This window comes from Dromaius novaehollandiae, chromosome 10 (genome assembly GCF_036370855.1).
Source record: "Dromaius novaehollandiae isolate bDroNov1 chromosome 10, bDroNov1.hap1, whole genome shotgun sequence".
In the NCBI taxonomy this organism is placed as follows: Eukaryota; Metazoa; Chordata; class Aves; order Casuariiformes; family Dromaiidae; genus Dromaius; species Dromaius novaehollandiae.
This window is the reverse complement of record NC_088107.1, coordinates 11,744,398-11,768,649: the sequence shown is the minus strand read 5'-3', so window position 1 is coordinate 11,768,649 and position 24,252 is coordinate 11,744,398. Positions and strand designations below refer to the sequence as shown.

The following is a 24,252-nucleotide window of genomic DNA, read 5'->3' as shown; positions in this document are numbered from 1 at the left end:
TTTAACAAATATGAATGAGGCTGTTTAAAGCTAGACAAGCCTGCTTGACAGGCAGTGCTTGTGCGTTTGTCTAATGTCCAGAAATTAAGTCTGAACAAGGACACTTCAGCTGAGTGTTTGACCAGAGTATTTCCAGCCCACATTGGAGACCCTCAGCTTCAAGGACATGGCTTCAGAGGTGAGGATTCCCCAGTGCTGAGGAAGAGGAGAACAGGTTTGTAAGTTGTGGGTGCTGAGGACATACCCAGGTGGATGTGAGTGGGGCCAAGGAGAACAAGCTAAACATGAAGCTTGAAACTTCTTTATGTGCGCAGCCAGGCACTGCAAAAGGCCTTGTTCTGTTGGTTTTTGGTTTTTTTGTTTTTTCCCCTGGATGAATGAATGAAAAGCATGGGCATTTTGTAAAAATGTCTTTTAATATTTAAGAATGTAGTGAATGCTTATTTCAAAAAGCCTCACTGTGCATGATACGAGCTAACGGTTTCACACACGAGGGAAGCGTATTTGATTATCTTGTGTCACAGACTTCATGTAGCGACAAGAATACTTGATTGTGAGTTCAGCTTCATGGTTGGAGTATTTTCAGCTCTGTCTAGCAGCTGTACAATGATTATGCCTCTTGCTATTTTTGTTTTTCTTCAACTTTTTAGCTTTTCAGCAGACACAAGAGTGGAATTAATGCTTTCTTAGGAGCAGGGGGAGTTCCCTAGGCATAAAATGGGTACTGGGGGAAGCAGTAATCCAGCTGCCGCTGTTGCTTGGTGGTAGTGTCACCTCTGAGAGGGATGGTATTCATTTCTAACTGGAGAATTCTGAGAACAAGCTGAGGATGCTGATGGGTCTTGTGACTGTAATACTTTCCTGCTTCAGAGGAAAGAAACTGTAAGGGTCTAAGGGCTCAGGCTTGGCAGCTTCTTTGTATCAGGGAAGTTTTACTGTCTTTCATGGGAGAAAGCTGATAGGTAAAGAGCATGATGGAACAGTTAATGATGAAAGACAGCTTTTCTCAAAGTACATTATATGGAGATGTGGCAGTTGCAGAACACAAGGTTATGGGAAAGCGGTGCCCAGAGGCACAGCAATGCCATTATGAATCCGCAGGATACCAGGTGTTTCCAAAGCAAAGCAGGGGTGGACAAAATGCTGGAAGTGCGATTTGAACGTGTAAAGGTGCTGGGCAATATCTGCATTGAAAAAGGACAGTTTGCAGTTCTCATAGTCTAGCAGGATGCCAATCCGTCTGGGAGGGATAGTAATTCTGATGTCTGGTGTCATCCCACTGTGCAGGAATTCATACTTGTGCCTGTAGGCAAGAAACACAGACACATTTAACTGAGGGCATACTGGCTGCTCTTGAAGGAAGCATTTTATGCACACAGCTGTGTTCTAGGGTACCTTTCCTGCTTCATACCTGCAGGGTAGATACAGTCCCACCTCTCCTGTATGCCCTGTGTGTACAGCCTCAGTCCCACTGCTCTGTGTTTGCCCAGCAGTGGTGTGCTCTCCTATTACACACAGCCATATCCTGCGATGCACAGACTTGCCTGCCTAACCCATGTAATAGGCATTTTATTTCATATCCCAGACTGGTGGTAACCCTTAGGCCAGGACAAGATTAGAGCAAGACATGGGACTCTCCAGTTTTTCCCTCTCGATGAAACAGGCAGTGCAGGTGTCTTGTAAATCAGAGGGTGCACCTGTGCTGCTGGGTTTGGTCTGAAGTTGTCCCTTCCATGGGAGAGATGTGGTCTGTGTTAGGCCTGTTAAACTTGCTTGAGAGCAACAAGATCATCTCCTCAGCTTTGCAGCTAGGTAGCTGTAGGCAGTGCCAAGGAGAGTGGTGGAGAGGTGACTCAGTCCTGTCTTTCCAGGCCCTGCAATGCTGCCCACTTATTCCCCAGGGGCCAGTGGTACTGAGCCCTCTTCCCTGCCAAAGGCATGGGAACTGCTCCCACCCACGTTCAGAGCAGCAATGAGGGAGCATAATCCCTTGGGCAGAGGCTGCCTGACTCAGAGTGGCTAGGCATCAGCTAGACTATTTGGCTTCATTTTTCAGACTCCATTCTCTAAATGGCGTTTCTGGCTACTTTTCCTACAAAACCTCCCCATTCAGCCAGGGTAGTGCTGGTAGGGAGAGTCCAGTCTGCTCCAGCTGTGCATATTCATTTACTAGAGGGTGGCCTCTTTTAATTGTGGCTCTTGGGCTGTAGATTAGTGGTGGCCAGGAAGGTGCTCTGTACGTAGCACTGGTGAAACAACAGCTTCCTCATGAGGATAGCCCTCTTCTCCCCCAGGTAGTCACTGTTTGAGTAATGCTGAGATCCTTTAACAGTTACTTAAACAGCTCTCCCTAGTGTGACGCACCACAACCAAAAATATGAGACTTTTATAGGAGCATGCCTTTCTGAGCAGAAATCAGAAATTTTACTTAGCTGCAGTGAGTTATCTGGCATTTCACGAGGGCCAGCTTCTTCCCTAACCACCTCCTCCACCCACACCATTCAAATCTGAAAAAATTTCCCTGTAGAAATGGGTACGGCAGTGACTCAAACCAAGCAATGGCCCCGCTCTGTTTTCTCTCCTCTGATGTCCATGCTTATTGCTGCAGAAGAATGAGAACAAACCTCAATGTACCCCTTAGCTCAGTGTAGCAAGGAAATCAAATTAGCCTTCCTGCAGTGTAACGGAGTCATTAACTTTAGTGGGTTTAGTCTCCCTCATTAAGCAGCATTTCTTGCTGTGTGGGAGGTGAACGGCAGTACTCCTAAGGATTCTGGCTATGCAGCAGGCCAACTGCTGCAGTTAAAACCTCTCCCTAAGTACCAACAGGCAGAGGACAGGCATCTCTGGGACCATGCTATGCTGTCGTTATCATTTGCTGATAGCGTGTGTGCTCGGGACACTTGGGTGCTATTCAGGCTCCCTGTTCAAGGGAACCCAAAGGCACACATGCAGCCCTTGCAGGCTGAGTGGGGAGCCATTCAGAAAAGCAGTAGGAAGTAGTTGGGGATGCCATCAAATGGCCCTTTGACTAAGCTCCTTGTGGGATCCAGAGTATTGGGCTCAATTCTGAGTGGAGCCACCATCCTACAGCAGCAGAACTAGTGATCGGAGCACTTCTCAGCCAGTGGGAACGGAGGTCTATCTAATAAACGAGGGAGTCAGAATCTAGCCTGATAGTTAGGACGCTCCCATTCCAAATACGTGTTTGGGTGGAATTGGACTCTTACCTTATGTTTAAGTTGGCCATTGAGACAGCATTTCTAGCCTTTGGTAGAGCTTGATTCACCTCACCCTAAGGTAGAGGTGGCTAAAGAAAGGACACACAAATCCCATCCTGGGTATCCCACCCTGCTTTCTTTCCTTGGATGCTTCACAAGGTATCAAAGGAGATGATACTAGCACAGCTTTTGGTGTCCTGGGGAGAACCGGCAGATTCAGCCGAGGCATAAGGGGGAGCTGATATTTCTTCACGCAGGTATGGCCGTTAGGTACCTCCTTAGGGAGGAGAGAGATCAAAGGCAGTTGGATATAACTGAGTTTAGCCAGATACCATGTATGGTTTCTAGGCTGTGTGGATCTATAACTGGCTGGCTTCCCACTGGTGTTTCAGTGACCTAGAACAAGGCCTTTACAGCTAACTTTTGTAATGCAGATTTTGTTCAGATTTGCTCTTGAGATTGCCTGTTTCAATGTGAGAATGTCATTTAACAGTAAGATTGGCTTAAAGATTCCAGTATCCTTCCAAAAACAGTTCAAAGTGCCAAAGATTGAATGTCAGAGGCCTCTGGTTAAGCACTTGGTTTGAGTTTGATATAAAAATCTGTGGCTGCCCTGTACAAATAGGAGCTCTCTGCTGCTCTGCCTGTGGGGGTGCCTGTAGGAAGCGTTCTGTGGGGGACCTGTAGCTTCCATGGCTCTTACCTTGATGGTGTGATGATATGTCTTATGCACCAGGATGAGTTGTTTGCCCCCAGATAACCATGTCTCGGAGTGTTTTCAAAAGCCACACCAATTCTGTATTCTGTATCTTCCTCAACTTCCACCTCCCAGTAATGCCTTCCTGGAAATGGGATCAGACTGCCCAGGATTCCAATACATCTGTGGGAGACAGACAGGACTATGTGCTTTGGCAAGGATCTTTGGCATTGCTATTTAAGATCCTTAGGTATATAATGTACCTGGGCATTACATATCAATAATTAAGTCACTTTTGTTATCTCCCTAGCAGCACGGGTGGGTGGATTTTTGAGTACAGTGAAGTCCGTGTGCTGAGGACCTGACACAGAACCTGCAGGTTTCTTTGTGACACCTATCCTGTTTTTATCTTTGTGTAGATTTTGAATGAAAGAGTTCCCTGAGCTCTTTCAGGAATAGGGAGAACAGCAGCCTGTGCTCTCTGGGTTTTCTGGGTAAGTTATTACTTGCTAGAAAATAGAGTGCTCTAGCAAACCCCAGTATCATGTGGGAAAAGAGCTACAGGTTTTGTATTTTCCTCCCAAACAGCCCAGGGCTTTGCATGTCACCCACCAGCAGGAATGGAGCACTGTGACAACATGAAACTCCTGGGGCAGTTGGGAGGGGAAGACCTGCCCATGCAATATTTAGATGGACTAGCAAGAATTGAACACGGTAGCAGAGCCTGGAATACGCTTAGGTATCCAGGCTATGAAAGGTTTAACAGTGAGCCTTTCTGAATGAAGATCAAAGGAGCCATGTAAAAGATGATTCTTAAAAAGGTGTGTAGGAGAGACAGGCAAAGACAACACCCCAAAGGGAGACCTTCAGCTTGACTCACAGGCACTGTCTCAAAGGAGTTGGGGACTTTGAAGATGCAAGTTTGAAAGTTGGGCAAAATAATCTATGCCAAATGCTTTTGAAACACCTTAACTCAATTTAAGAAGGCAGCATGAGTCCTGAAAGCTTACGCCCAGGCTTTGCATCAGGAAAAGTACACAGTGTATCAACAGTCATTGCTGCATCACAGGGCAGGTTTCAAAACACAGCTAATTTTTAAATGCGGAGTCACAGCTTGTGTGTTTCTGTGGTAGGTCATCTAAGGATGTAAATTACAAAGGCAAAAAACATTGCTGGCCGATACTGAGCAACTCTACCTGCAGGTGATGCTGAGAAAAAACTGCACTCCCAGCATGCTGAGAGCATGGTATGTAAGGACGGGCATGCACAGCAGGGAAGGGCTGTTCGTTGTGCCATGTCAGCAGCAGTCATTTAAAGCAAGTATAGAGTTCATTAGAAGTGCATGTAGATGTCTTGGGAACAGGATAAAGGCTGCTCAAATTGGGACTCAGAAGCTGTGCTGATAAAGTTTGAAAAGGAGAAGGAGCAATGCAAAATGGATGGGCAAACTTCTGTGAACAAAGTATTGCTGTAGTGATGGAGTTGCAAAGCCACCAAGGCAAACCTGAGTCAGACTGTAAGGGCTGCTGTGGTTAGGAAACACATTAGCCTTTTGGAGATCACATAAGATCAGAAAGAAGAGTTTACTATGTAATTTCCTCATCATGTCTGTATTAGTCATTTTGGCTTGGGAACTTACTTTTTTCGCAATATCCTGGCATGAAAGAAGCCTCTGAGAGTTCACAGTGGCATCAAAAACTCAGCCTCAGAGCTCAGAAAAAGATGAGTGCCAGCTCTGGCTGTTTCTGTGAAACATAAAAGCACCCTGTGGAAGGTGGATGAAATCCCATTTAGGCTCAATCTTGATGACTTTAATGAAGAGAATCTTCTCTGTCCTGGCTCTTTTCCACCAACCCACCTACTAACATCACAGGGCAGAACCAGCCTTGCATTTCCATGGAGGGGCTAAATTGTGGGTTTGTGTTAATCTGTGTCTGCAGATGCCTGTCCTTCTTATATGCTGTTTCCCTGGTGCTGACTAGAAGCTGATGTATTGCAGCAAGCTGAGACTGTCACTTCAGTGGCAAAGGGCCTAATTTTGTTTTGAAAGCAAAATCCATAGGTCCAAATGGTATGAGCTGACTCATACTAGATTTTTCAACGAGAGGTAAGTGTTCATGCCACTCTCCCTTCCTTAGCATTTGCTTTAGCACTTAAATACCTGTTCAAATTTAGCCCAAGGTGTCTAATGTGTGTGAGTAGGTTTGTACGTAATTGTGGCTGGCTGGCTTGCTGCATCTGTAATCCCTTTTGCTAACTTGCATTAACTTCTAAGTCATGCTTAAATTCCAAAGTAGCAGCTAGAGAGAGAATTCAGCTCACAAAATCAATGAAAGCTGCTAAAAGCCCCACTGGGCACTTCTGGGTATCTATTTTAAAAAAGTCTGTCGCTTACTACAGAAGCCCCTTTCAAAGATGAGGCTTAGGTGCCCAAAGCACCAAAGATTTTTTTTTCCTGCCTCTTCCCCCTGTAGTTTTAGCTGTAGTGAACAAGATTTTACATAAGATGAGTGGTGGGTGGTTCCTACTGAACAGAGTTATCTAAAAACAACCCTCAAATCACCATGCGTGATAGTGAGACCTTGGAAGGACAGGCAGAGCCTTGTGCACATTACACATGAGGCTGCATCACCTTGGCAATGTGGCAGCTTGTAGAGGATGGGGCAGGGGAGAGGGAGCAGCAGCCAGCAGGGAGAAACAGCTTCTCAAGTCTCAGAAGTGTGCAAGTGCTGGATCACTGTAATTAAAAGAGAACCTAATAGCTATGCTTTTTTTTTTTTTTTTTTTTTTTTTAATCCCATTACTGCTGTATTAAGAGCTTATGGGTTTTGATCTTTTTTTCCTTCAACATTTGCCGGAGTTCTTTGGGCGCTGTAAAGAACTAAATTAAATGGGAAGACAGTTTCAGAAATGGCTAAAGTTGGTGCACATCTCACGTAAAGAGAGGTGGTGTCGGTTATAGGAATCCGCCACCTTAGAAATTCTCAGAAAGGAGCAGCAAGCCACAGGGAATTCAGTAACAGCATCAGGAATCGATAACCCCAGGGAAACCATGGGGTTCTGCTCTCCAAGGGGCTATGCAGAAAGCCTTCCACTAATATCTGTAGGTCATTTTGTCTGTGACTAAGGTATGCCCAGCACAGACAGATGAGAAATGAAGCAAAGAATGGTTTGAAGCAAAGTCTTTTGCTTTGCCTATTCCATGCCAAAAAAAGAATATAAAAAAAAAAAAAACCAACCACAAAGCACAGATGTAACAGTCAGCTTTAAGATCCTCTGTGCTGATACCAAGTGAGGACAATTTCAGTTTCAAGAGATTTCCCTTTCTCCCTACCCCAAATGTCAACACCTGTGAAAACCAAGGAGCAAAATACAGGTCCTTTTCTACCTCTAAACTAAAAGGTTACAGAGAAGAGCAGAGGATTAATGGCCTACCACTTCAAACTGAATTGTCAGTTTGGGAGTCTAACTGGAAATATCTTTGAAGAAATTTGATTTTCTAAAAGGTGAGTAATGAATATTTTTCTAGTCCTTTGAAAGTACCCACAAAGGTGTTTACAGTTGCCTAAAAACCAACCATAGCTGACCTGTGCAAAAACCAAGACACTAAAACAAACACTATACATTATACACACACATGCCATCTGAAAGTTTTAATTGGTTGATGCCTGGACTGAACACGAGAAGAGCTGCCATACCAGTAAGTCTTTTTAGTGGGATTTAAATTCAAGGTAGGGGTGTGTGGTGGGAGAAGCAGCCATGAACCACATGCATTAATTGGAACTGAAATTCTTAGGTATACCTTGTAAAGCTGTTATCGTAGACAGGCAAATCACACTCTGGGTTTTCCAATTCATCACATGCAATTGTAAATCCATCATCTAGAATCGCCAGTAATGGATGGGCTGTGTCCTCATTAAGACAGAAGTAGGTACCTGCAAGAGAGGAGAATGCCAGAGGATAGCAGCTCCAGCAGCTCCATATGGCATTAGGGTTTGCAGCATGGGTGTGGGAAATGCTCTTTGGATCCACAAGAAGTTTAACCAGCATTCTGGAAGGAATCTTGGTGACTGAAAGGCCAAGTCTGTCCACTTTGGGGCTTATAAATAAACAGGTGTTATAGAGATAACTTACAGCTTAATACTGTTTAGATACAGCCTTGTGAAAAGCAGAAAAGAGGCCTTAGTCTGGTTTTGAACCCAACCAAGGCTTAGAGCTGCAGACGTTGCCCAGGAAGCAGCTGTTCAAAGGTGATGGGTCTTCCCTGCAATGTAGTGTCCAGTTCCAGGTCATCTCTCTCAGAGGTGAAGTAATATATTTGTAAGTACTGAAAGGAGAAACAGGGTTTAAAGGTCCCTCCATTGCCCCACTCTTCCCTACAAATGCTGGGTACAGTTTGAAGAGACAGGATCACTGCAAAGGTGCCGCACTGAGCACCCCAGTGTAGGAGGTCATTCAGTTTGGTCTCCTCTACCTGTTCATCTCCAGTTGGCCTAGCCCGTTCCTGACTGGGCTTCACCAAGAGCAGTGCGGGTGACCCTCTGGGAAGAGCCTCGTCCTGAGGGTGACTCTAGCAGCTGCTGTGAGGGCTGCCATGACGTCCCAGGCAGCATGTGTGCCTGCCTATCCCGGGGCGCGAGGCTGGAACGGGATGCCTGCTGGTCCACCACAGCGAGCACCCCCGTGCTGGAGCAGCTTCTGGTCAGAGCAGCCCTCGGGGAGCTAAGCCAGTGAGGCCAGCCCAAGCTGAAAGTACTCCTGCTTCTCTCCCTTTGGAGGCGTCACAAAGCAGGTCTGACGCACTGTGCTTGGATGAGCGGCAGTGCACGTCACAGCTGCTATTTGTAGTCCATGTTTGTGTGTCAGCTCCACTAAGAACCAAAGGTCATTCCCAGTGTTGGAGGTGAGCACTTGCAGTTGACAGAACAATTTGCATCAGCTGTTTGCATAATGTAGACTCTGGGAAGATAAATCTCTCCATGCTAATCCCCAAAGAAATCATTATAATCAAAATGCAAGTTACTTCAATGGAAATACAATACAAACAATGACAGGGCAATTATAGGCATGTGCTGCTGAAAACAAATACATGCTGTGCAAGCAGAAATGGTAATTTCAAATACTGAGTTTGACTGAAGTAGGTGAAATACACACAAGGATGGTAACACAGTGACAGCCTTCCCCTCCAGGGATTTAAGAATGATCATTTCTTTTCTCAGATGTTACAGGTGTCTATACTGAAATATAGCCAATGCTGTGTTAAAGCCCTTTCCTAGATTAATGTCTTACATGGATATGTGATCAGCTTGATGAATAACTCACAGAAAGTCAGTGCAGAAGAAGCAAAGTATGGTGCAGAGTGCATGTGAGGAATGTGGGAGGTCCAAAACACCCCAGTGAAGCTGCACGATCATTCTAGCAATGGTGCAAATGAAAACAGGTGTTGACCTATGAGCCATTAAAATGAGCTCTGGTTAGATGTCTGGGTGGGGAAAGGGTTTTCAACTTCGCTTTTGGGGAGAACGTTAACTCTTGCCTGTTGTGACACTAACTATGTCAGCTACTAACCGCAAAACTTCCAGCTCAAAGCAGAACTGCCTTTTTCCTTAGCTACCACAGACTGAGGAAACCAGACTGCAGCGCTTTCCCCAGCCAAGCTGGAGATATTTTAATATGTGCAAAGGAAGGTTTTGCACATCCATATGACTCTGTGAAGTGCCAGCTGACTGGCTCAGCCGTGCTTTCCAGTAGCAGCATCATTACAAGGTAATCTCTGGAGTTAAGTAAAACCACACTTCAACTTTCTTCACTGGTGTGTCAATATTTGGTTAGCTGGCAATGGCTGGGGGCACTGGGTTATCTAGTCTTTTGGCATTGTTTAGAAATGAGTAACTTTCAAGTATCAAATGAACTCAACAGAAATAATTTTGAATTACAGAGCTAAAGCAATACCCTTATTGTTACAAAAAGTTTTTTTCATTTCTAAAAGGTTAGCAAGTGTGTAATTATCTACAAGAGATTAGGACCTAATCCAAAGACCATTGAAATCAACAGGCATCTTTCTGTTGAGATAATAGATGCTACATTAGGCAGTTGATCAGAGCTGCACAGTACCTGTGGTGTGTATCAGTACAGGTTCACTTCTTTCACTGGAACCGCCCAGGTTTAGAGCTCTAACAGAGATGCGATAGCGTTGTGTTGGCTGGAGGTGAATTAGAGCTTCACAGTTAGGAATCCCAATAATAGATCTGCAGAAAATAAATACATGGAAAATTATAGGGTAGAGAATAAAGGTAAGCCTTTCAGATTATTTTTCTGAACAACAAAGAAGAAATCATACAATCAGCTTCTATTTAACCCTTCAACAACACTGTACCATTTTCAGTTGCCAAAAGCAGGGATGGAAGACAGTCTGTGACATTTCTTTTTTTTTTACATTTACTTCTGCCTTTTTCCTGGTGCCCTGTATATTCATTTTCCATTAGCATTTATACAACTAAATTTCTGTAACAGAAATGTTCATAAAGGTGAATTCCTATAAATGTAAAACATTTGCCTTCCTCTAAGTGGTCGCCTCAAATTTCTAATAGGAGTTGCACCAGAGTACAGTGGAAAAATGCTATTATCTCATCTGACCACTCACAGCAGGCAACACAGCTTGAATGTTTAGATTTCAAACTTCATATAGAAAGATATTTCTGCAGCTGTAAAATACAGAAAAATGTCCTCAAACCATTTTTAGCAAAGAGTGGAAGTGGAAAAAAAAATCACAGGCTCTTCACAGATAGCCTTCAAACACAGAGATCTAATTCTTTTAAATAATTTGTTATGAAATATTTGCACAATCATCACTTACAATTGCATTAAATGATTTTAAACTGGATTTAAACTTCCTGCCTCCTCAAAATCTAATGGATGAACTCACAAATCCAGCTGGCTATTCAGGGAGGAAGAGGTTATGTGAATGTCACTGTAATACAACTAGACTTCTGTAATTAGATTTCACATACTTCATTTTGGCTGGGTTAAGTCATACTGAAAAAAGGAAGAGCATATTCACAAGCATATTCTTTCATCATACCTTGGGACACTGAAATGCAGTACTAAATTTAGCTGCTTCCTGCTTAAAGCACCACTCTGGGACCTCCACAGCCAAGTAGTTTTGGCCTGACTTTAGCCCAACACATTTTTTAGGCGTCAAAAGCTCAAATACACATATGCCTGATCCTGATGCTGTTAATGTCAAGGGTGGATTCTAATGACAGCTGAGAATTTCTACTTCCTCACCCAGGCAAATCACATCACAGGCTACTAAAATACTTCTTGTTACACAATTCATTTTTTCAGACACCCAATATGGTCCTCCAGTTCCCCGGGGATTGTTCTGCACATCCTTAGACTTGTACTTTTCTGAATACGTTGTCTTGGGTTTTTGACCAAAGAATCATGGATCCTTTCTTAGTGCTGGTTGGTGCCACATGACATGAAATGGTTTCATCTCTACAAATCAGGGACTCGATGGGATAGTGACTCACTCAGTGATAATATCCCCATTTTCTTCATCTGCCAGCTTGGACAATTCGACTGTGTAGGAATCAACAGGGTTAATGTCTCTAGATTCCCAACACACGAGTGCTGCGTTTTCACAGCTTCGGATCTTTTTAGTCTTAATGGTAGGTGGTGAAGGAGCTAAAAAATAGGCAAAGGAGCAATTTTAAGTAGTTGCTTGACAATGTTTGCAACAAACATGCTCTGAAGATTGAAAAAAACAGAACAAAGTTGTTTGTTTAATACTATACAGTTAAAGAAATCTGCTTTCCCCAGTGGACAATAAACAGCAAGCCAGCTGATAATAGTTCAAATAATAATTCAGATACAAAAAAAAAGAAATTCAAAGACTTCATTTGGACTATTAAGCTCCCAGGATAACTAGTCAGAGAAAGAACATAGATAAAGACAGGTCCCAAAACCCTTTTCTTTCTGTCATTGGTTTTATCTATGCCACTGTGAGGTGCATCCCTTCACTGCTCTAAGATGTCAAAGATCTCCGAAATGAGTACTTGAAGGGCTCGCTCTGACTTGCTCAATTTGATGTCAGGATTTTACAAAAGAGAACCAGGGTCTGTGTTTAATCTTGTGGCAGTTCAGCTATCAGGAATAATTCCCTAAGTCAAGCCCCACTAATCAAAATGTGCTTGACTGAACTGCAGGTACAAAGGGCAGCATAGTAGGTGAACCCACAAAATGCCTACAGGACAATAAAGGGAGAGCAACACAGACTGGCATCGGGACCTGGGAGACGTGAGCCCTGCTCCCAGCTCTCCTATATGCTTGTCCTTAAACAAGTTATTTTGTCTGTGTACTTCTGTTTTCTCAACTCTAAAACAGGGATAATAAAAAACTCCCCTGCAGTCAGCAGAAAGAGAAAAAGCACCCAGAAAGTACTGGCATAAAATCCAGAGACTGTAGTGAATTTTACTATGAAGGTCATATACTTGTATTAACAAAATATGTTTACCTGTTACATAAACTGCTCTTTCGCTTGGTGGACTGATGCCAGAGGCATTTAAAGCACTGACCCAAAATTCATATTGTGTATTCGGCAACAGATTAGTAATGGTGCAGTATGTTTCTTTGACTTTTAGCATATGCTCTGAAATGAAAACAACAAAGCATTTACAGTGTATTTATACAGTTACCCACCCAAAGCCTCCTCAGATAATGGAATTGAGGCTCATTGTTTTGTGTGCTGAGCTCAAGAGATCTCCTTGTCATCCCTGCCCTTTGGTTAGCTGTCAGGCTGCTTCACCATGCCTTCCTCTAAGGAGGCATGAATCAAAGAAGGCATCAGCTTCTGTAGGAGCAACATCACTCAAAAAAAAAAAAAAAAAAAAAAAAAAAAAAAAGGAAGGAATGTCACCCACCTGTCACTGAGTTTTTTCTGAACAGACCTTGCATGTTCCTACTCTGGGGATGCTGCCCGGTAGCTCATCCTAGCAGTGGGACAGTAGTCAAAGCAATTTCATTGCTCATTTCTCATTCTTTGTTTTATAGTTTGGACAGGTTCTGCTTTTCTTTCTGAACAGGTCATTTGGTACCCTACAGGCTTCCACTTATGCTGGAAAAGTGACTGTGTGCTTTCAACAAAAGAGTTTGCAACAGTATAAATAGCAAATGCAGTTTTATTACCAGGCTGGGACATTTTGAGATAGCTCTGTGGTTCTTTTTTTTTTTTTTTTTTTTTGGGGGGGGGGGGTGATGGGGAGTTACAGCCTATTATTAGCATTGAGATAAACTGTAAAATGACTGTGGAGGTTTAAGTGGGCATGCCAAGAATATGTTGATTTGTCCTCTAAAAATACTGTGCTTTGCAGTGGATGCAGCGCATCTGTGTCTAACGCAGTGCCCATGCCCCAGAAAAGCAAAAGCTGCTGTTGAGAACTGACTCTATCCACTGATCCCTTCCCACCGCTGCTCTCCCAGCTGCTCCCCTAGTCCTGCCTCTGCCACTGTGACAGGTCACCGCAGCAGACCTGGCAGGGGAAAGGGTAATAAAGCCAGAAGCAGGAGCTGGTGTGACAGTTCTGGTGGCAGGGACAGAAGGTGCACTGGTTGCCACAGCAAAGGCTAGAAGCACTTGGAAGTGTTGGATTTCACTTGTCTTTTACTTGGTAATTTTGATGTACATTTGGGGGAAGTGGGAAAACTTTGTTCCTTTTCTGCCAGACTGTATCACGCCCCAGCTACTATGTTTACCAAGACCATTGTGACAGCCAATGTTGAAAACAGGGTTGGAAACCAGCTGTTCCAGTCACTGGGGGGTCAAGTTGTCCTCTTGTGTTTAGGCCTCCTTACCTGCTTGCTCCTCACCACACCTCTCGTTGCTCACTGGTTTATAGCACAGTTGGTAGCACTCGACAGTGTCGTCCGAGAAGAGGCCCCAGCAAACTCTCAGAGAGGTGCCAATCGCTGCATTGGCAGCTTGGGGATTGATCACAGGGGCACAAGGAGCTGCAGAGGGAAAACAGGTCAGTTTGTGAACGTGCAAGGACAGCCAAGAACAGGACCTATTCTTATTTGCTGACAGAGGGGCATGTTTCCTTGATAGAGGCAAGATATTTTGTTCACACGCAAACACCTCTCCTCCCACAAAACCCTTTACACAAAGGATGGGCTTTGTGTAGAGTCTGATATTCCTCTCACATGGAGAAAAGTTCGGAGCTGATCCTGTAAATAGTCACACATGATAATCAGATCACTGGTGTATGAGCTAGCCTCACTTCAAATCAAAATCAAAGCAACGAAATACATAAACCTCAGCCTAAGCCTTCTTTGTAAGCTTGACCTCCCCTGGGTCTGAGAGCTGCTGTTCCCCAGTGAGCTAGCACAGCCCTGCAGGAGCGGCATCTGCCAGGAACTGCAACAGTGCCAACCAGGCTGAGGAGCCTCTGGAGGTAAAGCTGAAGGAAAAACTGTCCAACACTGGGTCAGCAGCACAAACAAGCAAGTGCCAAATGCTATTTTATTCTAAGAAAACACAAGGCAAGTGTAGCAAAAATTCATATTGTCCTTGCTGACTCTTTATGATGTGCCAGAAAAGATTCAATGTGCTTCCTGTTTCTTTTTTTAAATTTTTTTTTAATCCTTAGAAATTTTGGGGAGTTTTACTCTATTTTCCAAGGATGACAGGAAAAATGTCAAATGCTAAATATCAGAGGATCAAGCCACTGAAATATGGTTATTGAGAGAAGTAGGGCAGGTTGCTTCAAGAAATCTCTTCTTTGTTCAAGCAACCATAAGGTAAGACAAGTTATTACCAACTCAGCATGGCTGACCTCTGAACAGAAAGGGTGAATCTTTGTGAGTCTTCTAAGAAATCATCCTGAAAAAGCAGAGAAGACCAAACTTGATAGTTACAGTAATTTTATACTGAAAACAAATGAAAAAAAGAAGCCCAAAATAGCTTCCAGTGTCTCTCTATATATTGGAGAATAAAAAAATCTAGAAGAAAAATTAGGGAGAAGCTAATTCTGCCTTTGCAGTTCACCTTTAAAAGAAGTAATGGACTTCTGTTTAACATACATCCTTAATTAAATGTAAATAGGTCTGAAATAATGATAAGATAGGAAGAGTACCTGGAATAGTATTAATGGAGTTCATTAGTTGTTCAACTTCTGAGAAATCTATGACTCTCTCTTCAAAGTCTGGCAGCATTGAAAGCTCTAAATCCACTTCTTTCTTTAAGAATTCTTCCAGTCTATAATTGTAAGAAAAACATGTCTAATTGAAAGTACCATACCATTGGAGATCTCTTTCTGCGATACCCATGCTAAGAACATGCAAGGAACAGCAAACTCTAAAATAATAATCATCTCCTTAAAACAATGTTTCCATAGTTGCACAAAGCTCAGCCTCCCCATGCCCTTTGCTTGGAGATGCATGGCCATACATCAGCTCAGCGCTCCAAACTGTCAAACCCAAGCGGAGCTGGATCCCGATGGGACCGGCAGACCATGCGCTGTGCGTCCCACTCAGGCAGCAGGCTGGCTGCCGCACGCAGCGCTCCCACTGAGCAGGAGAGTGAGGTTTCCCCTAGCACCTCTCTGCGAGAAGCAAGCTGTTAGCTCATTATTTAGAATTTACGACACTACTACTCATTCAGGGCCTTGAGGTTTTAGGTGTCGTAACATCTGAAACAAAGGAGTATCTCTTCTGCATGTTTTCATAATGGATGACAGTGAATTAAGATGCATATTTTTTGCAATTGATTTAGTGTGCCTTAAGATTTCTTCCAATTGCTCCAAGATCTTTCACTATCTGTTTTGAGCACCCACAGCCTGACTTTCTACCCCTCTATATTATTGCATAAATAAGCTTGTTACTAATAAATCTATTTAGGGAGATCAGTTTTAGGCAGATTTGTATCCAGAGTATTTCTTTTAAGATCTTTGGCAATCCTGTTTCTCTGAAATTCGTTCGCTATGACTAAGCTGAAAACAGTGATTTGTTCATGCTCTGACTCTCCTTTTGGGTTTTTTGAAATTGACTCAGACCTAGCTTTGAGCATTAAACTTTTTAGAGCAACTTATCCTGCTGCAGTTTAAACCAGAAATACTGAAGACTTCGATAGCTCTAGTAGCATCAGTAGCATTTGTGTGCCTGAATGAAATTTGGAACATGCAAGTGTCTCCAGTAATAGTGTCAGATAACAAGGAAGAAGTGCAAAACAAAATCTCAGACTCTGATACTACCTGTCAACCATGGTTACTGCTGCCTGTAGAAGACAGAGAGAGAGGGTTAAAGATAGAAAGGATCCATTTCTTGCATTAGTCCAGAGGCAGACTACATCATGCTGTTGACCTGTCTTATATGAACTTGTCTCAAATGTAGCCTTTAGAGTTAGCTAATTGAATCTCACCTAGCTCAAAGAACAAAGCTCTGCCTAACTGCCCATTCAAACGGACAGATCTTGGGTGAGTGGACAGTAAGGTAACATGCAATATCAGGCAGAGACTACCTGTCTAGACTCTAGACTATTTCCTTCTTCGGGTGTGCAAACTGCCAACAGACCCTTCACAAACAGAAACCAACAACTTTTGGGGAAAATAACTTGGTGAGCAGGTAGAGGCTATTTGTTCTGAAGACAGAGTTGCAGTTCCTAGAAAAACCTAAGCAGTCAGGCTGAGAGCTCCTTATGATCAAGACCTATTCAATTCTTGGTGCTATCCTGGCAGAGGAGCCTCAGGCCCCCGAAAAGATTGAAACAATGGTTCCTAGGGATGATGTAAAATTGCTTAAGAGCTAAGGAGAAAATAAGGTTATTCCCAGGGATGCAGAGGAAAGGAAAAAGTCAGCTCATGAAAAGAGCTCAGCAGGTTGGACTGAAACAGCAAGCTGATCCATTGCAGCAGACTGGAGGTGTTAGAGAGGAGAGCTGTTTAATGTCCAGTTCAAAAGCCACTTTAGCTGTGCTATAGAAGTGCTTCCACCCACACAAGTCACAGGACAGCTCAGATGAGAACGATCACCCATTAGCTGTGAAAACTCTGGTTATTTTTTTCCAATTATTTTTCTACCTGCCAAAGAAAAAATACTTGTCGATATCTCTTTGGCAGTGTGATTCATCCATTACTTGGAGGAGCTCTTAATGTATTTAGTTTGGAGCCTTCTGTTTCGCTGAACTTTCTAACAAAATGAGCAAGAAAAAGAAACATCTTCCAAAGTAGTTGCATCTGTCTGCCTGCTGTGAGCCCAGAATAGAGCAAGAGAGCTGAGCCTGCATGAGGCAATGAACGCTGCTAAGTGCTTCCAGAGTTTCCTGAGGTAAGCTCTTTAGAGAAACATCTTCTCTCTGAACCCCAAAGAGACCCATAAATCATTGAGCATACGAGTGAAAAACTCCTCCTGCTGCTGCTCCATTGTGTTGCCCACCAAGTCAGGGCCACCATGGCAAGCACCTGGAACTTCCCAGCTGGGGACTACTAGCAAGCAGCAAAGAGCATCTGCCAGTTTAAATTCTTTACCTTTATAAAATCAGCTTTGTCATTTTCCAGGTATAGCTCCTGGGTTGTGTCTGTCAGCTCCTTGCAGGTGTCAAGATGTTCCCCACAAGTGACCAGCTGCCCATATAAAGCTTCCAGCTTCTTTCTCTTCTCTTCCCCCAGTGCTTCCACCTGTTCTTCATATTTCTGGCCAAGCACTTGCACTGCATCGTTGTAATGCACCTCAAAGATCTGCTCTTGCCTCCCAAAGTTCTCCTGCAAGGCATTTGGGGTTTTGTTTCTTGCTGTCAGGCCTGATCCACAGCTCAGATAGAGAAAAATCTTAATAAGGCCTGCCTAAAATTCCCCTTGTCAGGGAGGCAATGCCAGTTATTTGACTAATTTGCATTTTTAGGGGTTTATTCAAATCCTCCACCCCCCTGAGGCATGACAGAGTATTGGATTTGGTTCCAGACGTAATAAGAGCATCAGAAATTATAATAAAAACAATGACGCAGGGCAACCATCTCCAACCTAAGCCCGGGGAGCACAACTAGGGATGCATTCTAGCCATAATCTCCCAAGTATTTCCACCACAATCAAGCACATTCTTCCACTACAGAAACCATGGCAACCCAGTGGGATCCATGGATTCGCTCTAGGGGAGCTGAGCAGCAAATGCCTATATCCTCACTCGCTGTTGGAAAAACCATTAGGAGGGAAGACTTAAGGAGCAGGCAAGGCTTTATTGCCAGCAGCTGCCCCCTGCTCAGGCACCGATGTCCCTCTGTGCCACATGCAGCAGAGAAAAGACAGTAGGTGCCTTGAGTTACTGCTTCAATTTGACTTGCTGCCAGCTGGGCCCCTTCCCCTGGGGCCACGTTGACATCAGCCAAGTGGGAGCACAACCCTTTCAACGCTGTGTAGCTTGAACGCACTCTGTCCAAGGGCCGGGCTGCGCCTGGCGCTTCGAATCCAAACGAACACAGAGGGTGCACGGCGGATGGATTAATTGGATCACAGGTCCTCAGCCATTTAAAATATGATTACCTGAGTGGGGATCACTTTATTTCTGAATGCAAGTGTCTGTGCAAAGGTTTAATGTGGTTTTTCTAATCCACTTAAAAAAAATCGTTAGGATGAATTTTCCTGAGTACCCCAACCTAAGAAAACCCCAAGATAAATCTGGGCTTTATTATAGTAATTACCTTGTTAACAACTGAACACTGTGATTCTCTCAAAACAGGTCTAAACTTAGCACCACACAGTTAGCCCAAGAAGAAATGCCTTACCTCTACAGTGATGAAGATTTCTTCCAAGTGACTGGCAAAGTTTTCCATCTGAGCAATCTGCTCTTCCAATTTGCACATGTTTTTATGAATCTCCTCCTACCAAACACAGCATGATTCTCAATATGTCTGAATGGTGTTCTACGGGCACACAGAACAAAAGAAGCCCACACTTGCATTGCGCTTACCTTCTCGCTTTCTACAGCGCTGTGGAGCTGAGCCACCTCGTGATCCTTGTGCTCCCCAAAGAGTTTGTCAAAAGCTCGGATTGGAATTTTGCAGGTGGAGCAAAAAACATCGGCTGCTTCCTCCTCCTCAGCGACTGCCTGGCTGCTCTGCTCGTCTGAGACGCCATAGCTGCTAAGCCCCTCTCTGGACCAAGTGTGGCTCTGAGCCTCATTGTCTGCTCCTGCTTTGTTCTGATCTTCATCTTGAGAAGCCTCATAATGAAATCCCTGTTGCTTTGTGCTTTGACTTCGATCTTTCACTGAGGAGTTGCTTTTCGATGCATTATATAAAGAGCCTTGTGCTCCTGATGTGTGAGCAGGTGGCCGTTTGCTCTCCACCATCCCCAGATGTCCTCCAAGGAGCTCAAGCTCTTTTTCTCTATCCTCATCAAGTCCATACATTTTGGCCAGCTCTTCAACCTCCTTTCCCAAGTCATATCCAGCTGCTTGTGTGCTCTGAAGTTTTTTGCTACTCAGTGCAGATTCCTCTCTAATATCCTCCGGAGATCTGTCTCCTTGACCACGTGGCTCTTCAGGAAAGATATCAAACCTCTCCTTTGATCCATAAAGATCCATGTGATAAAATACCAAGCCTTCAGTCTCAAGCTCACTAGATTCTGGGACCGGTGGGGAAGCTGAACGATCAGGCAACTGATCCCTAGTTTCATACTCTTGTATATTGCCAGATCTGGATGACATTGGTATCCTCAGTGAGGCTTTTGAGATGATGTGTCTCAATCCTATAAAAGAAAAGAAAGATCTTTAACTACATACTTAGATAGCAGCCATGAGGGTTTTCTTGCTTAAAAATAAACAGATGGAATAGGTTTGGCTGAGGACTACTCAGAACCTGGAGGTAGGCATGGCAAACACCAAAGCTGGTAGTTTCATTTTCTAATTGGATGCTTGGCTTTTCTCACTGCTGTGCAAAGTATAGCAGAAAGCTGTTTCTTCCTGTGTATCCTGTTTTCTGAGTAGCTAATCTATGGCTCTGATATTTTGATGTACAAATTGTCACGTAGTCCTGCCTTCAGCTCGACCCTGGGCCTATGCTACAAGTGCATATAGTGCTTAACCTAGAATTGGAGAGGGCCTGGTTTGAAATTCGTTCACCCTTCAGCTGCTGTCAAGTGCCGTTTCTGAACAGCTGGTCAGGCATACTGTAAGATGCTCTCTCTTGTGATTATTGATGTCATATAATACACAGGCAAATGTGCTGAAAAATTTTGTTCTGGATTTTTCAAATTGTCATTCAAAACTTGAAGTTTCCTTTAACTTATTCTCTCTCCAGGCCTCAGGTCCCTTCTGTAAAATAGGGATAAATACTGCTTTTTGGAGATCCTCAAGTGCTGTGAAAAGTATATATATATATATTTTCATAAATGAAGCTCTCAGAAAAAGATCAGTGATGATCCCCATGGTAAAGTACACAGTAATTAGGAAACAAGGCAGGTCATTGACCCCTGAAAGGAGGCCATCCTGACCTGGAACTTCTGCCTTTGTCTGTCCTCTGCAATGTAGGAGGTGTGAAACTACTATGTGGACGTGAAACACAAACCTGTATTATAAAGCAGATGCAGCTGGGACAACATTAAAGGTACAAAGGCAGTGTGAATTCTGTCATTTTCTAATTTTTGCAAGCTTGCTTTGCAGCCTTAATAATGCTCTGTTGATGCAGTTTGTGATAATAAAAGATTTTTTTTTCTCCACGACACTTCTGCTATATTCTTACACATGCACTCAACTCTCTGTACCTCTAGAAACATATATGTGCATGGAAAACCTCAGGCACCTCCACAGATACTGAGGATGAGCTAGAATATAATGTACTGCAGATCTCCTGCACTGACAGCATGCACCCTGCCCACAGCCAGGACCTTCATTTGCCCCTTGCAGACTCCCCAGACCCACATCTTCCAACCAGCCTGGTATTAATATCAGCACACAAAATGATGCTAGGACAGGGAGACCATTTGGTGCTCTGTCGCAGCCGCAATGTCTCTGCAGCCCTCCACAGTTCACCAGCACTAAAAGATCACAGCCACAAGAGAACTCAGATCCATTTTCCCAGCAGTTTACTACTATAGTCAAAAGAGTTCACAGAAAGATTTCAGCTGAATATTAATGAAACTCCAGTTACATCTAAGTCCTAACTCAGTGAGGCACATGAAAGCTTTAAAACCATTTTCTCATGGAAAAAAGCCAAAATGTCAGTCAGTCATTACAGTTGTCAGAGCTTTTGCAGAAGCTTCCACTTTTTGAGTTCAAACTACTTTTTATGCTTCTTGTAATTTCCAGGACTTGCTATCACCTCAAATTTATTTCATCAATATTTTATTAATATTCCTGAGAATTGCTTGGCTAAGAAAGTCAACAAAGACAGTGACTCATTAGAAAGCAACTCTTGGAACTGGTGAAAAATGCTGAGAAACTTCCCAATCTCCACTTTTGTACCACTGACTGAAAACAGTCCAGCCTGCTCGATCTATAAGAAAACACACACCAAAGTTCACCGTTCGCTTCTGGCACGACAGACATAAATGTACACTCTAGAGCTAACAACATCTTACTATAGACAAAAATACTGAAGTTAGGCAGAAATACTATTTATGCTAAAGGTGATAAAATAAATCATGCAAACTCTACCATATTAAGCAGAGAAAAGGTCTTGAAACATACCAGGAAATGTCGTCTGGCTCCTGCACAGATTTTTTTCCCCATAATTATAACAATAAGGCTTGCTTTACAAGCTACTACTAACTAGAAAAGTGAATTAACAAGTATTTTTCCTACCAAAATGAAATTAAATTACATAAATTAAAATGAGCATAATTAAGCTTGTCTGGAACCCTGCTGCCTAAATAAGATTTTCAGATGATGTGTTTGCTCAGTTTACAGACACAGATACAATTACAGTGAAGAATTTTTAAGTCTGCGACCATCAATTATCTCAAACATGTAACAAAGAAGTGTTACAACCTAAAAACTTGCCTTCTATCTTAAGACGTCATAAATTCTTCTGATAGCTCAGATGACATCAAACTTCCAATCTATTTTGCCTAGTAAAAATTAATTCACATGAAGGCAATTCCCTGCCACTTTCCTATGACTGTAGTTGGAAGACTTATTGCCGTAACCTTAGACCGCCTCTTTGCTCAGATAGGGACGTGCCAGCAATGAGCAGTGGAACAAATATAGATGTGCCCTTCAGCAGCCTGCTACTTGAGTGTCACCGGGACGAATGTCATACACTGAAAAAAGGTTTTGAAAGTTCTGTGTGATTCCTGGACTTGAAGTACTTGGAACACTTACACGGACCCCTCCTTAAAACCAGAGCACTCGCTCACTTTCTGAACTGTTATTAATAGACCCAACAGAGATTTCAGTCCCTGACTCTAGACATGTTTTCCTAGGGTGAGTATCTTGTATCTGATACACAAAACGTGTATTCTGTGCAACCTAACTCAAACGGATAAACACATACAAACAGCAACACTGAAAATTAAATGTAAGTATCTGTTCTTTTCTTTATGAAAGGTTAATGGCAAAGTCCTTCTCCCTCTTAAATAAAGAGAAGGTTTACTGCTAGGGTTGGCTGGAATCAATATCAGACTTCAGAAAAATGCTATCAGAAACCATAATGTTGTACACACTTGTTGCACGGATACATACACCCCCGCCCCCGGTATGTGTATGTTAGATCTCATGGAAAGCTAATCATAATGAAGAAAGTGGCTAATGGCTCAGTAAGAGGAGGGTTTTCATAGGAACATAGCACTTCATTCTATGCTCGGTAGCAGATCCCCCAGTAAAAAAAATAGACCATATATTACCACTGATTATTGTGATTACTGCAGCACTTGAGCTCTATATATGCACTTAAATCCACAAACCTTTCAGTTATCCAGCAGACATAATTGTCTGCTTGTGAACAAACTACTGAGCTAACCTTGTTGGCAAGATATTTTTAAATATGTTTGAGAACATTGCATTTTATATATATATACACATATATATATATATACCTTGAACTTTAGGAGGACAGTGCAATGGGAAATGCCTATTGCATCTTGACACAGCTCTGCTTTTTCCTCCTTTTCCAATTAAACTTGGTGTCATTTCCTCACATTTTTAGCAATCCAATTGTTTGCTCTTTCAGTAAGGAATTAGAAATTAATTACCGATGTAGTCACAATCGTATTACTGCTGACAGCACCTCTATCATTTGTGAGATCAGAGCAGAAATGTTTTCATTGTTAACATTTATGTTGTCAGACAGATTTTATTAGTTTTCAAATGGGACCTATTTTTTGCCTTTATATTGTTAATGTACCATATCTCGCAGACCTTAATCTAGGGAAAAATTGGTAGTGTCAGCTTTAATTCCAAAGATAAAACATCAGATTTTCTTTACCGTAAATTAAATTCAGCCTTGCATACAATGCCTGAATAAGACATATGTGCTTCATAAAAAAGACTGCACTTCCCCACTTCCGTCAGAAGCACATAAAGCAGTATTCGAGCAGGCTGTCCAAACAAACGTACCCTTTTACAGAGGGCATCTTGGATCAGCTTGATGCATGCTACCACTTCCCTGAAGTCACTCAACTTGCAAGAAAAGATGGGGGTGGGATATGTGTGTGCGTGTGCGGTAGATGTTTCTTGCCTAAGCAGATACGCTCTGCGAAACCTGGTCTCATCTGATGCCTTCAGCTTTGGTGTGTTGATAAACATAATGACCTTGGAGCCGAGCCTGGTTTAAGGACAGGCGTGGTTTGACTCACTGCTATGCTGCACCGCACACATGCGGTCACACACACGCATTCATTTTTAAAAGCCTCCTGAAAACGGACAAAATTCGGAATCCAGCTGGCTGCAAAGCAGGCTGAGCTACCAAGAAACAGGCCAAACAGCCAGCGAGCGCGGGGCCTCGGCTCCGCGGGCCGGACACAGCGGGGCCTCGTGGCGCCCAACGCCGAGCTGGGCCCAGGCCATGGCAGCTGGGAGGTGGCCGGGAAATGGCCGGAGTCTCCCTGCGTGGCCACCTTGCCGCGTCGGGCAGCACAGAGGGGATCCACTGCCATGCTGCGCCAGGCCTGGGCTTCGGCCCTTGCACCCTCTGCCCACCGCTTTTCACCAGTCATCTTCACCTCTTTCTAATCCCGCTGCGAGGCCCCTACACGCGCCCCGGGCGCGGCTCCCAACTACCTATTTTCATTTTTTCCCCCAATTTCGGCTGTGTGAGGGCCGGGCGCCCCGCCCCGCCCCCCGCGGCCGCGCCCCTGTTCCCGCCCCCGAGCGGCGCCGAGCCAATGCGGACCGCGAGCCGCCGTGACG

The 24,252-nt window shown here is 43.6% G+C and overlaps 1 protein-coding gene across 1 annotated transcript; it reads right to left on the bottom strand.

Annotated features, from left to right (window-relative positions):
* Positions 1-847: 847 nt before the first annotated feature.
* Positions 848-19,614, bottom strand: FSD2 (fibronectin type III and SPRY domain containing 2). Its single transcript, XM_026121243.2, has 12 exons — positions 18,877-19,614; positions 18,692-18,787; positions 17,442-17,675; positions 16,170-16,192; positions 15,054-15,175; positions 13,774-13,929; positions 12,437-12,571; positions 11,454-11,607; positions 10,033-10,166; positions 7,721-7,853; positions 3,925-4,101; positions 848-1,303 (listed from the first exon to the last, which is right to left on the bottom strand). The coding sequence occupies exons 1-12, from the start codon at positions 19,612-19,614 to the stop codon at positions 1,051-1,053; spliced, it is 2,355 nt and encodes a 784-aa protein (XP_025977028.2). The 3' UTR covers positions 848-1,050.
* Between the last annotated feature and the right edge of the window lie 4,638 nt (positions 19,615-24,252).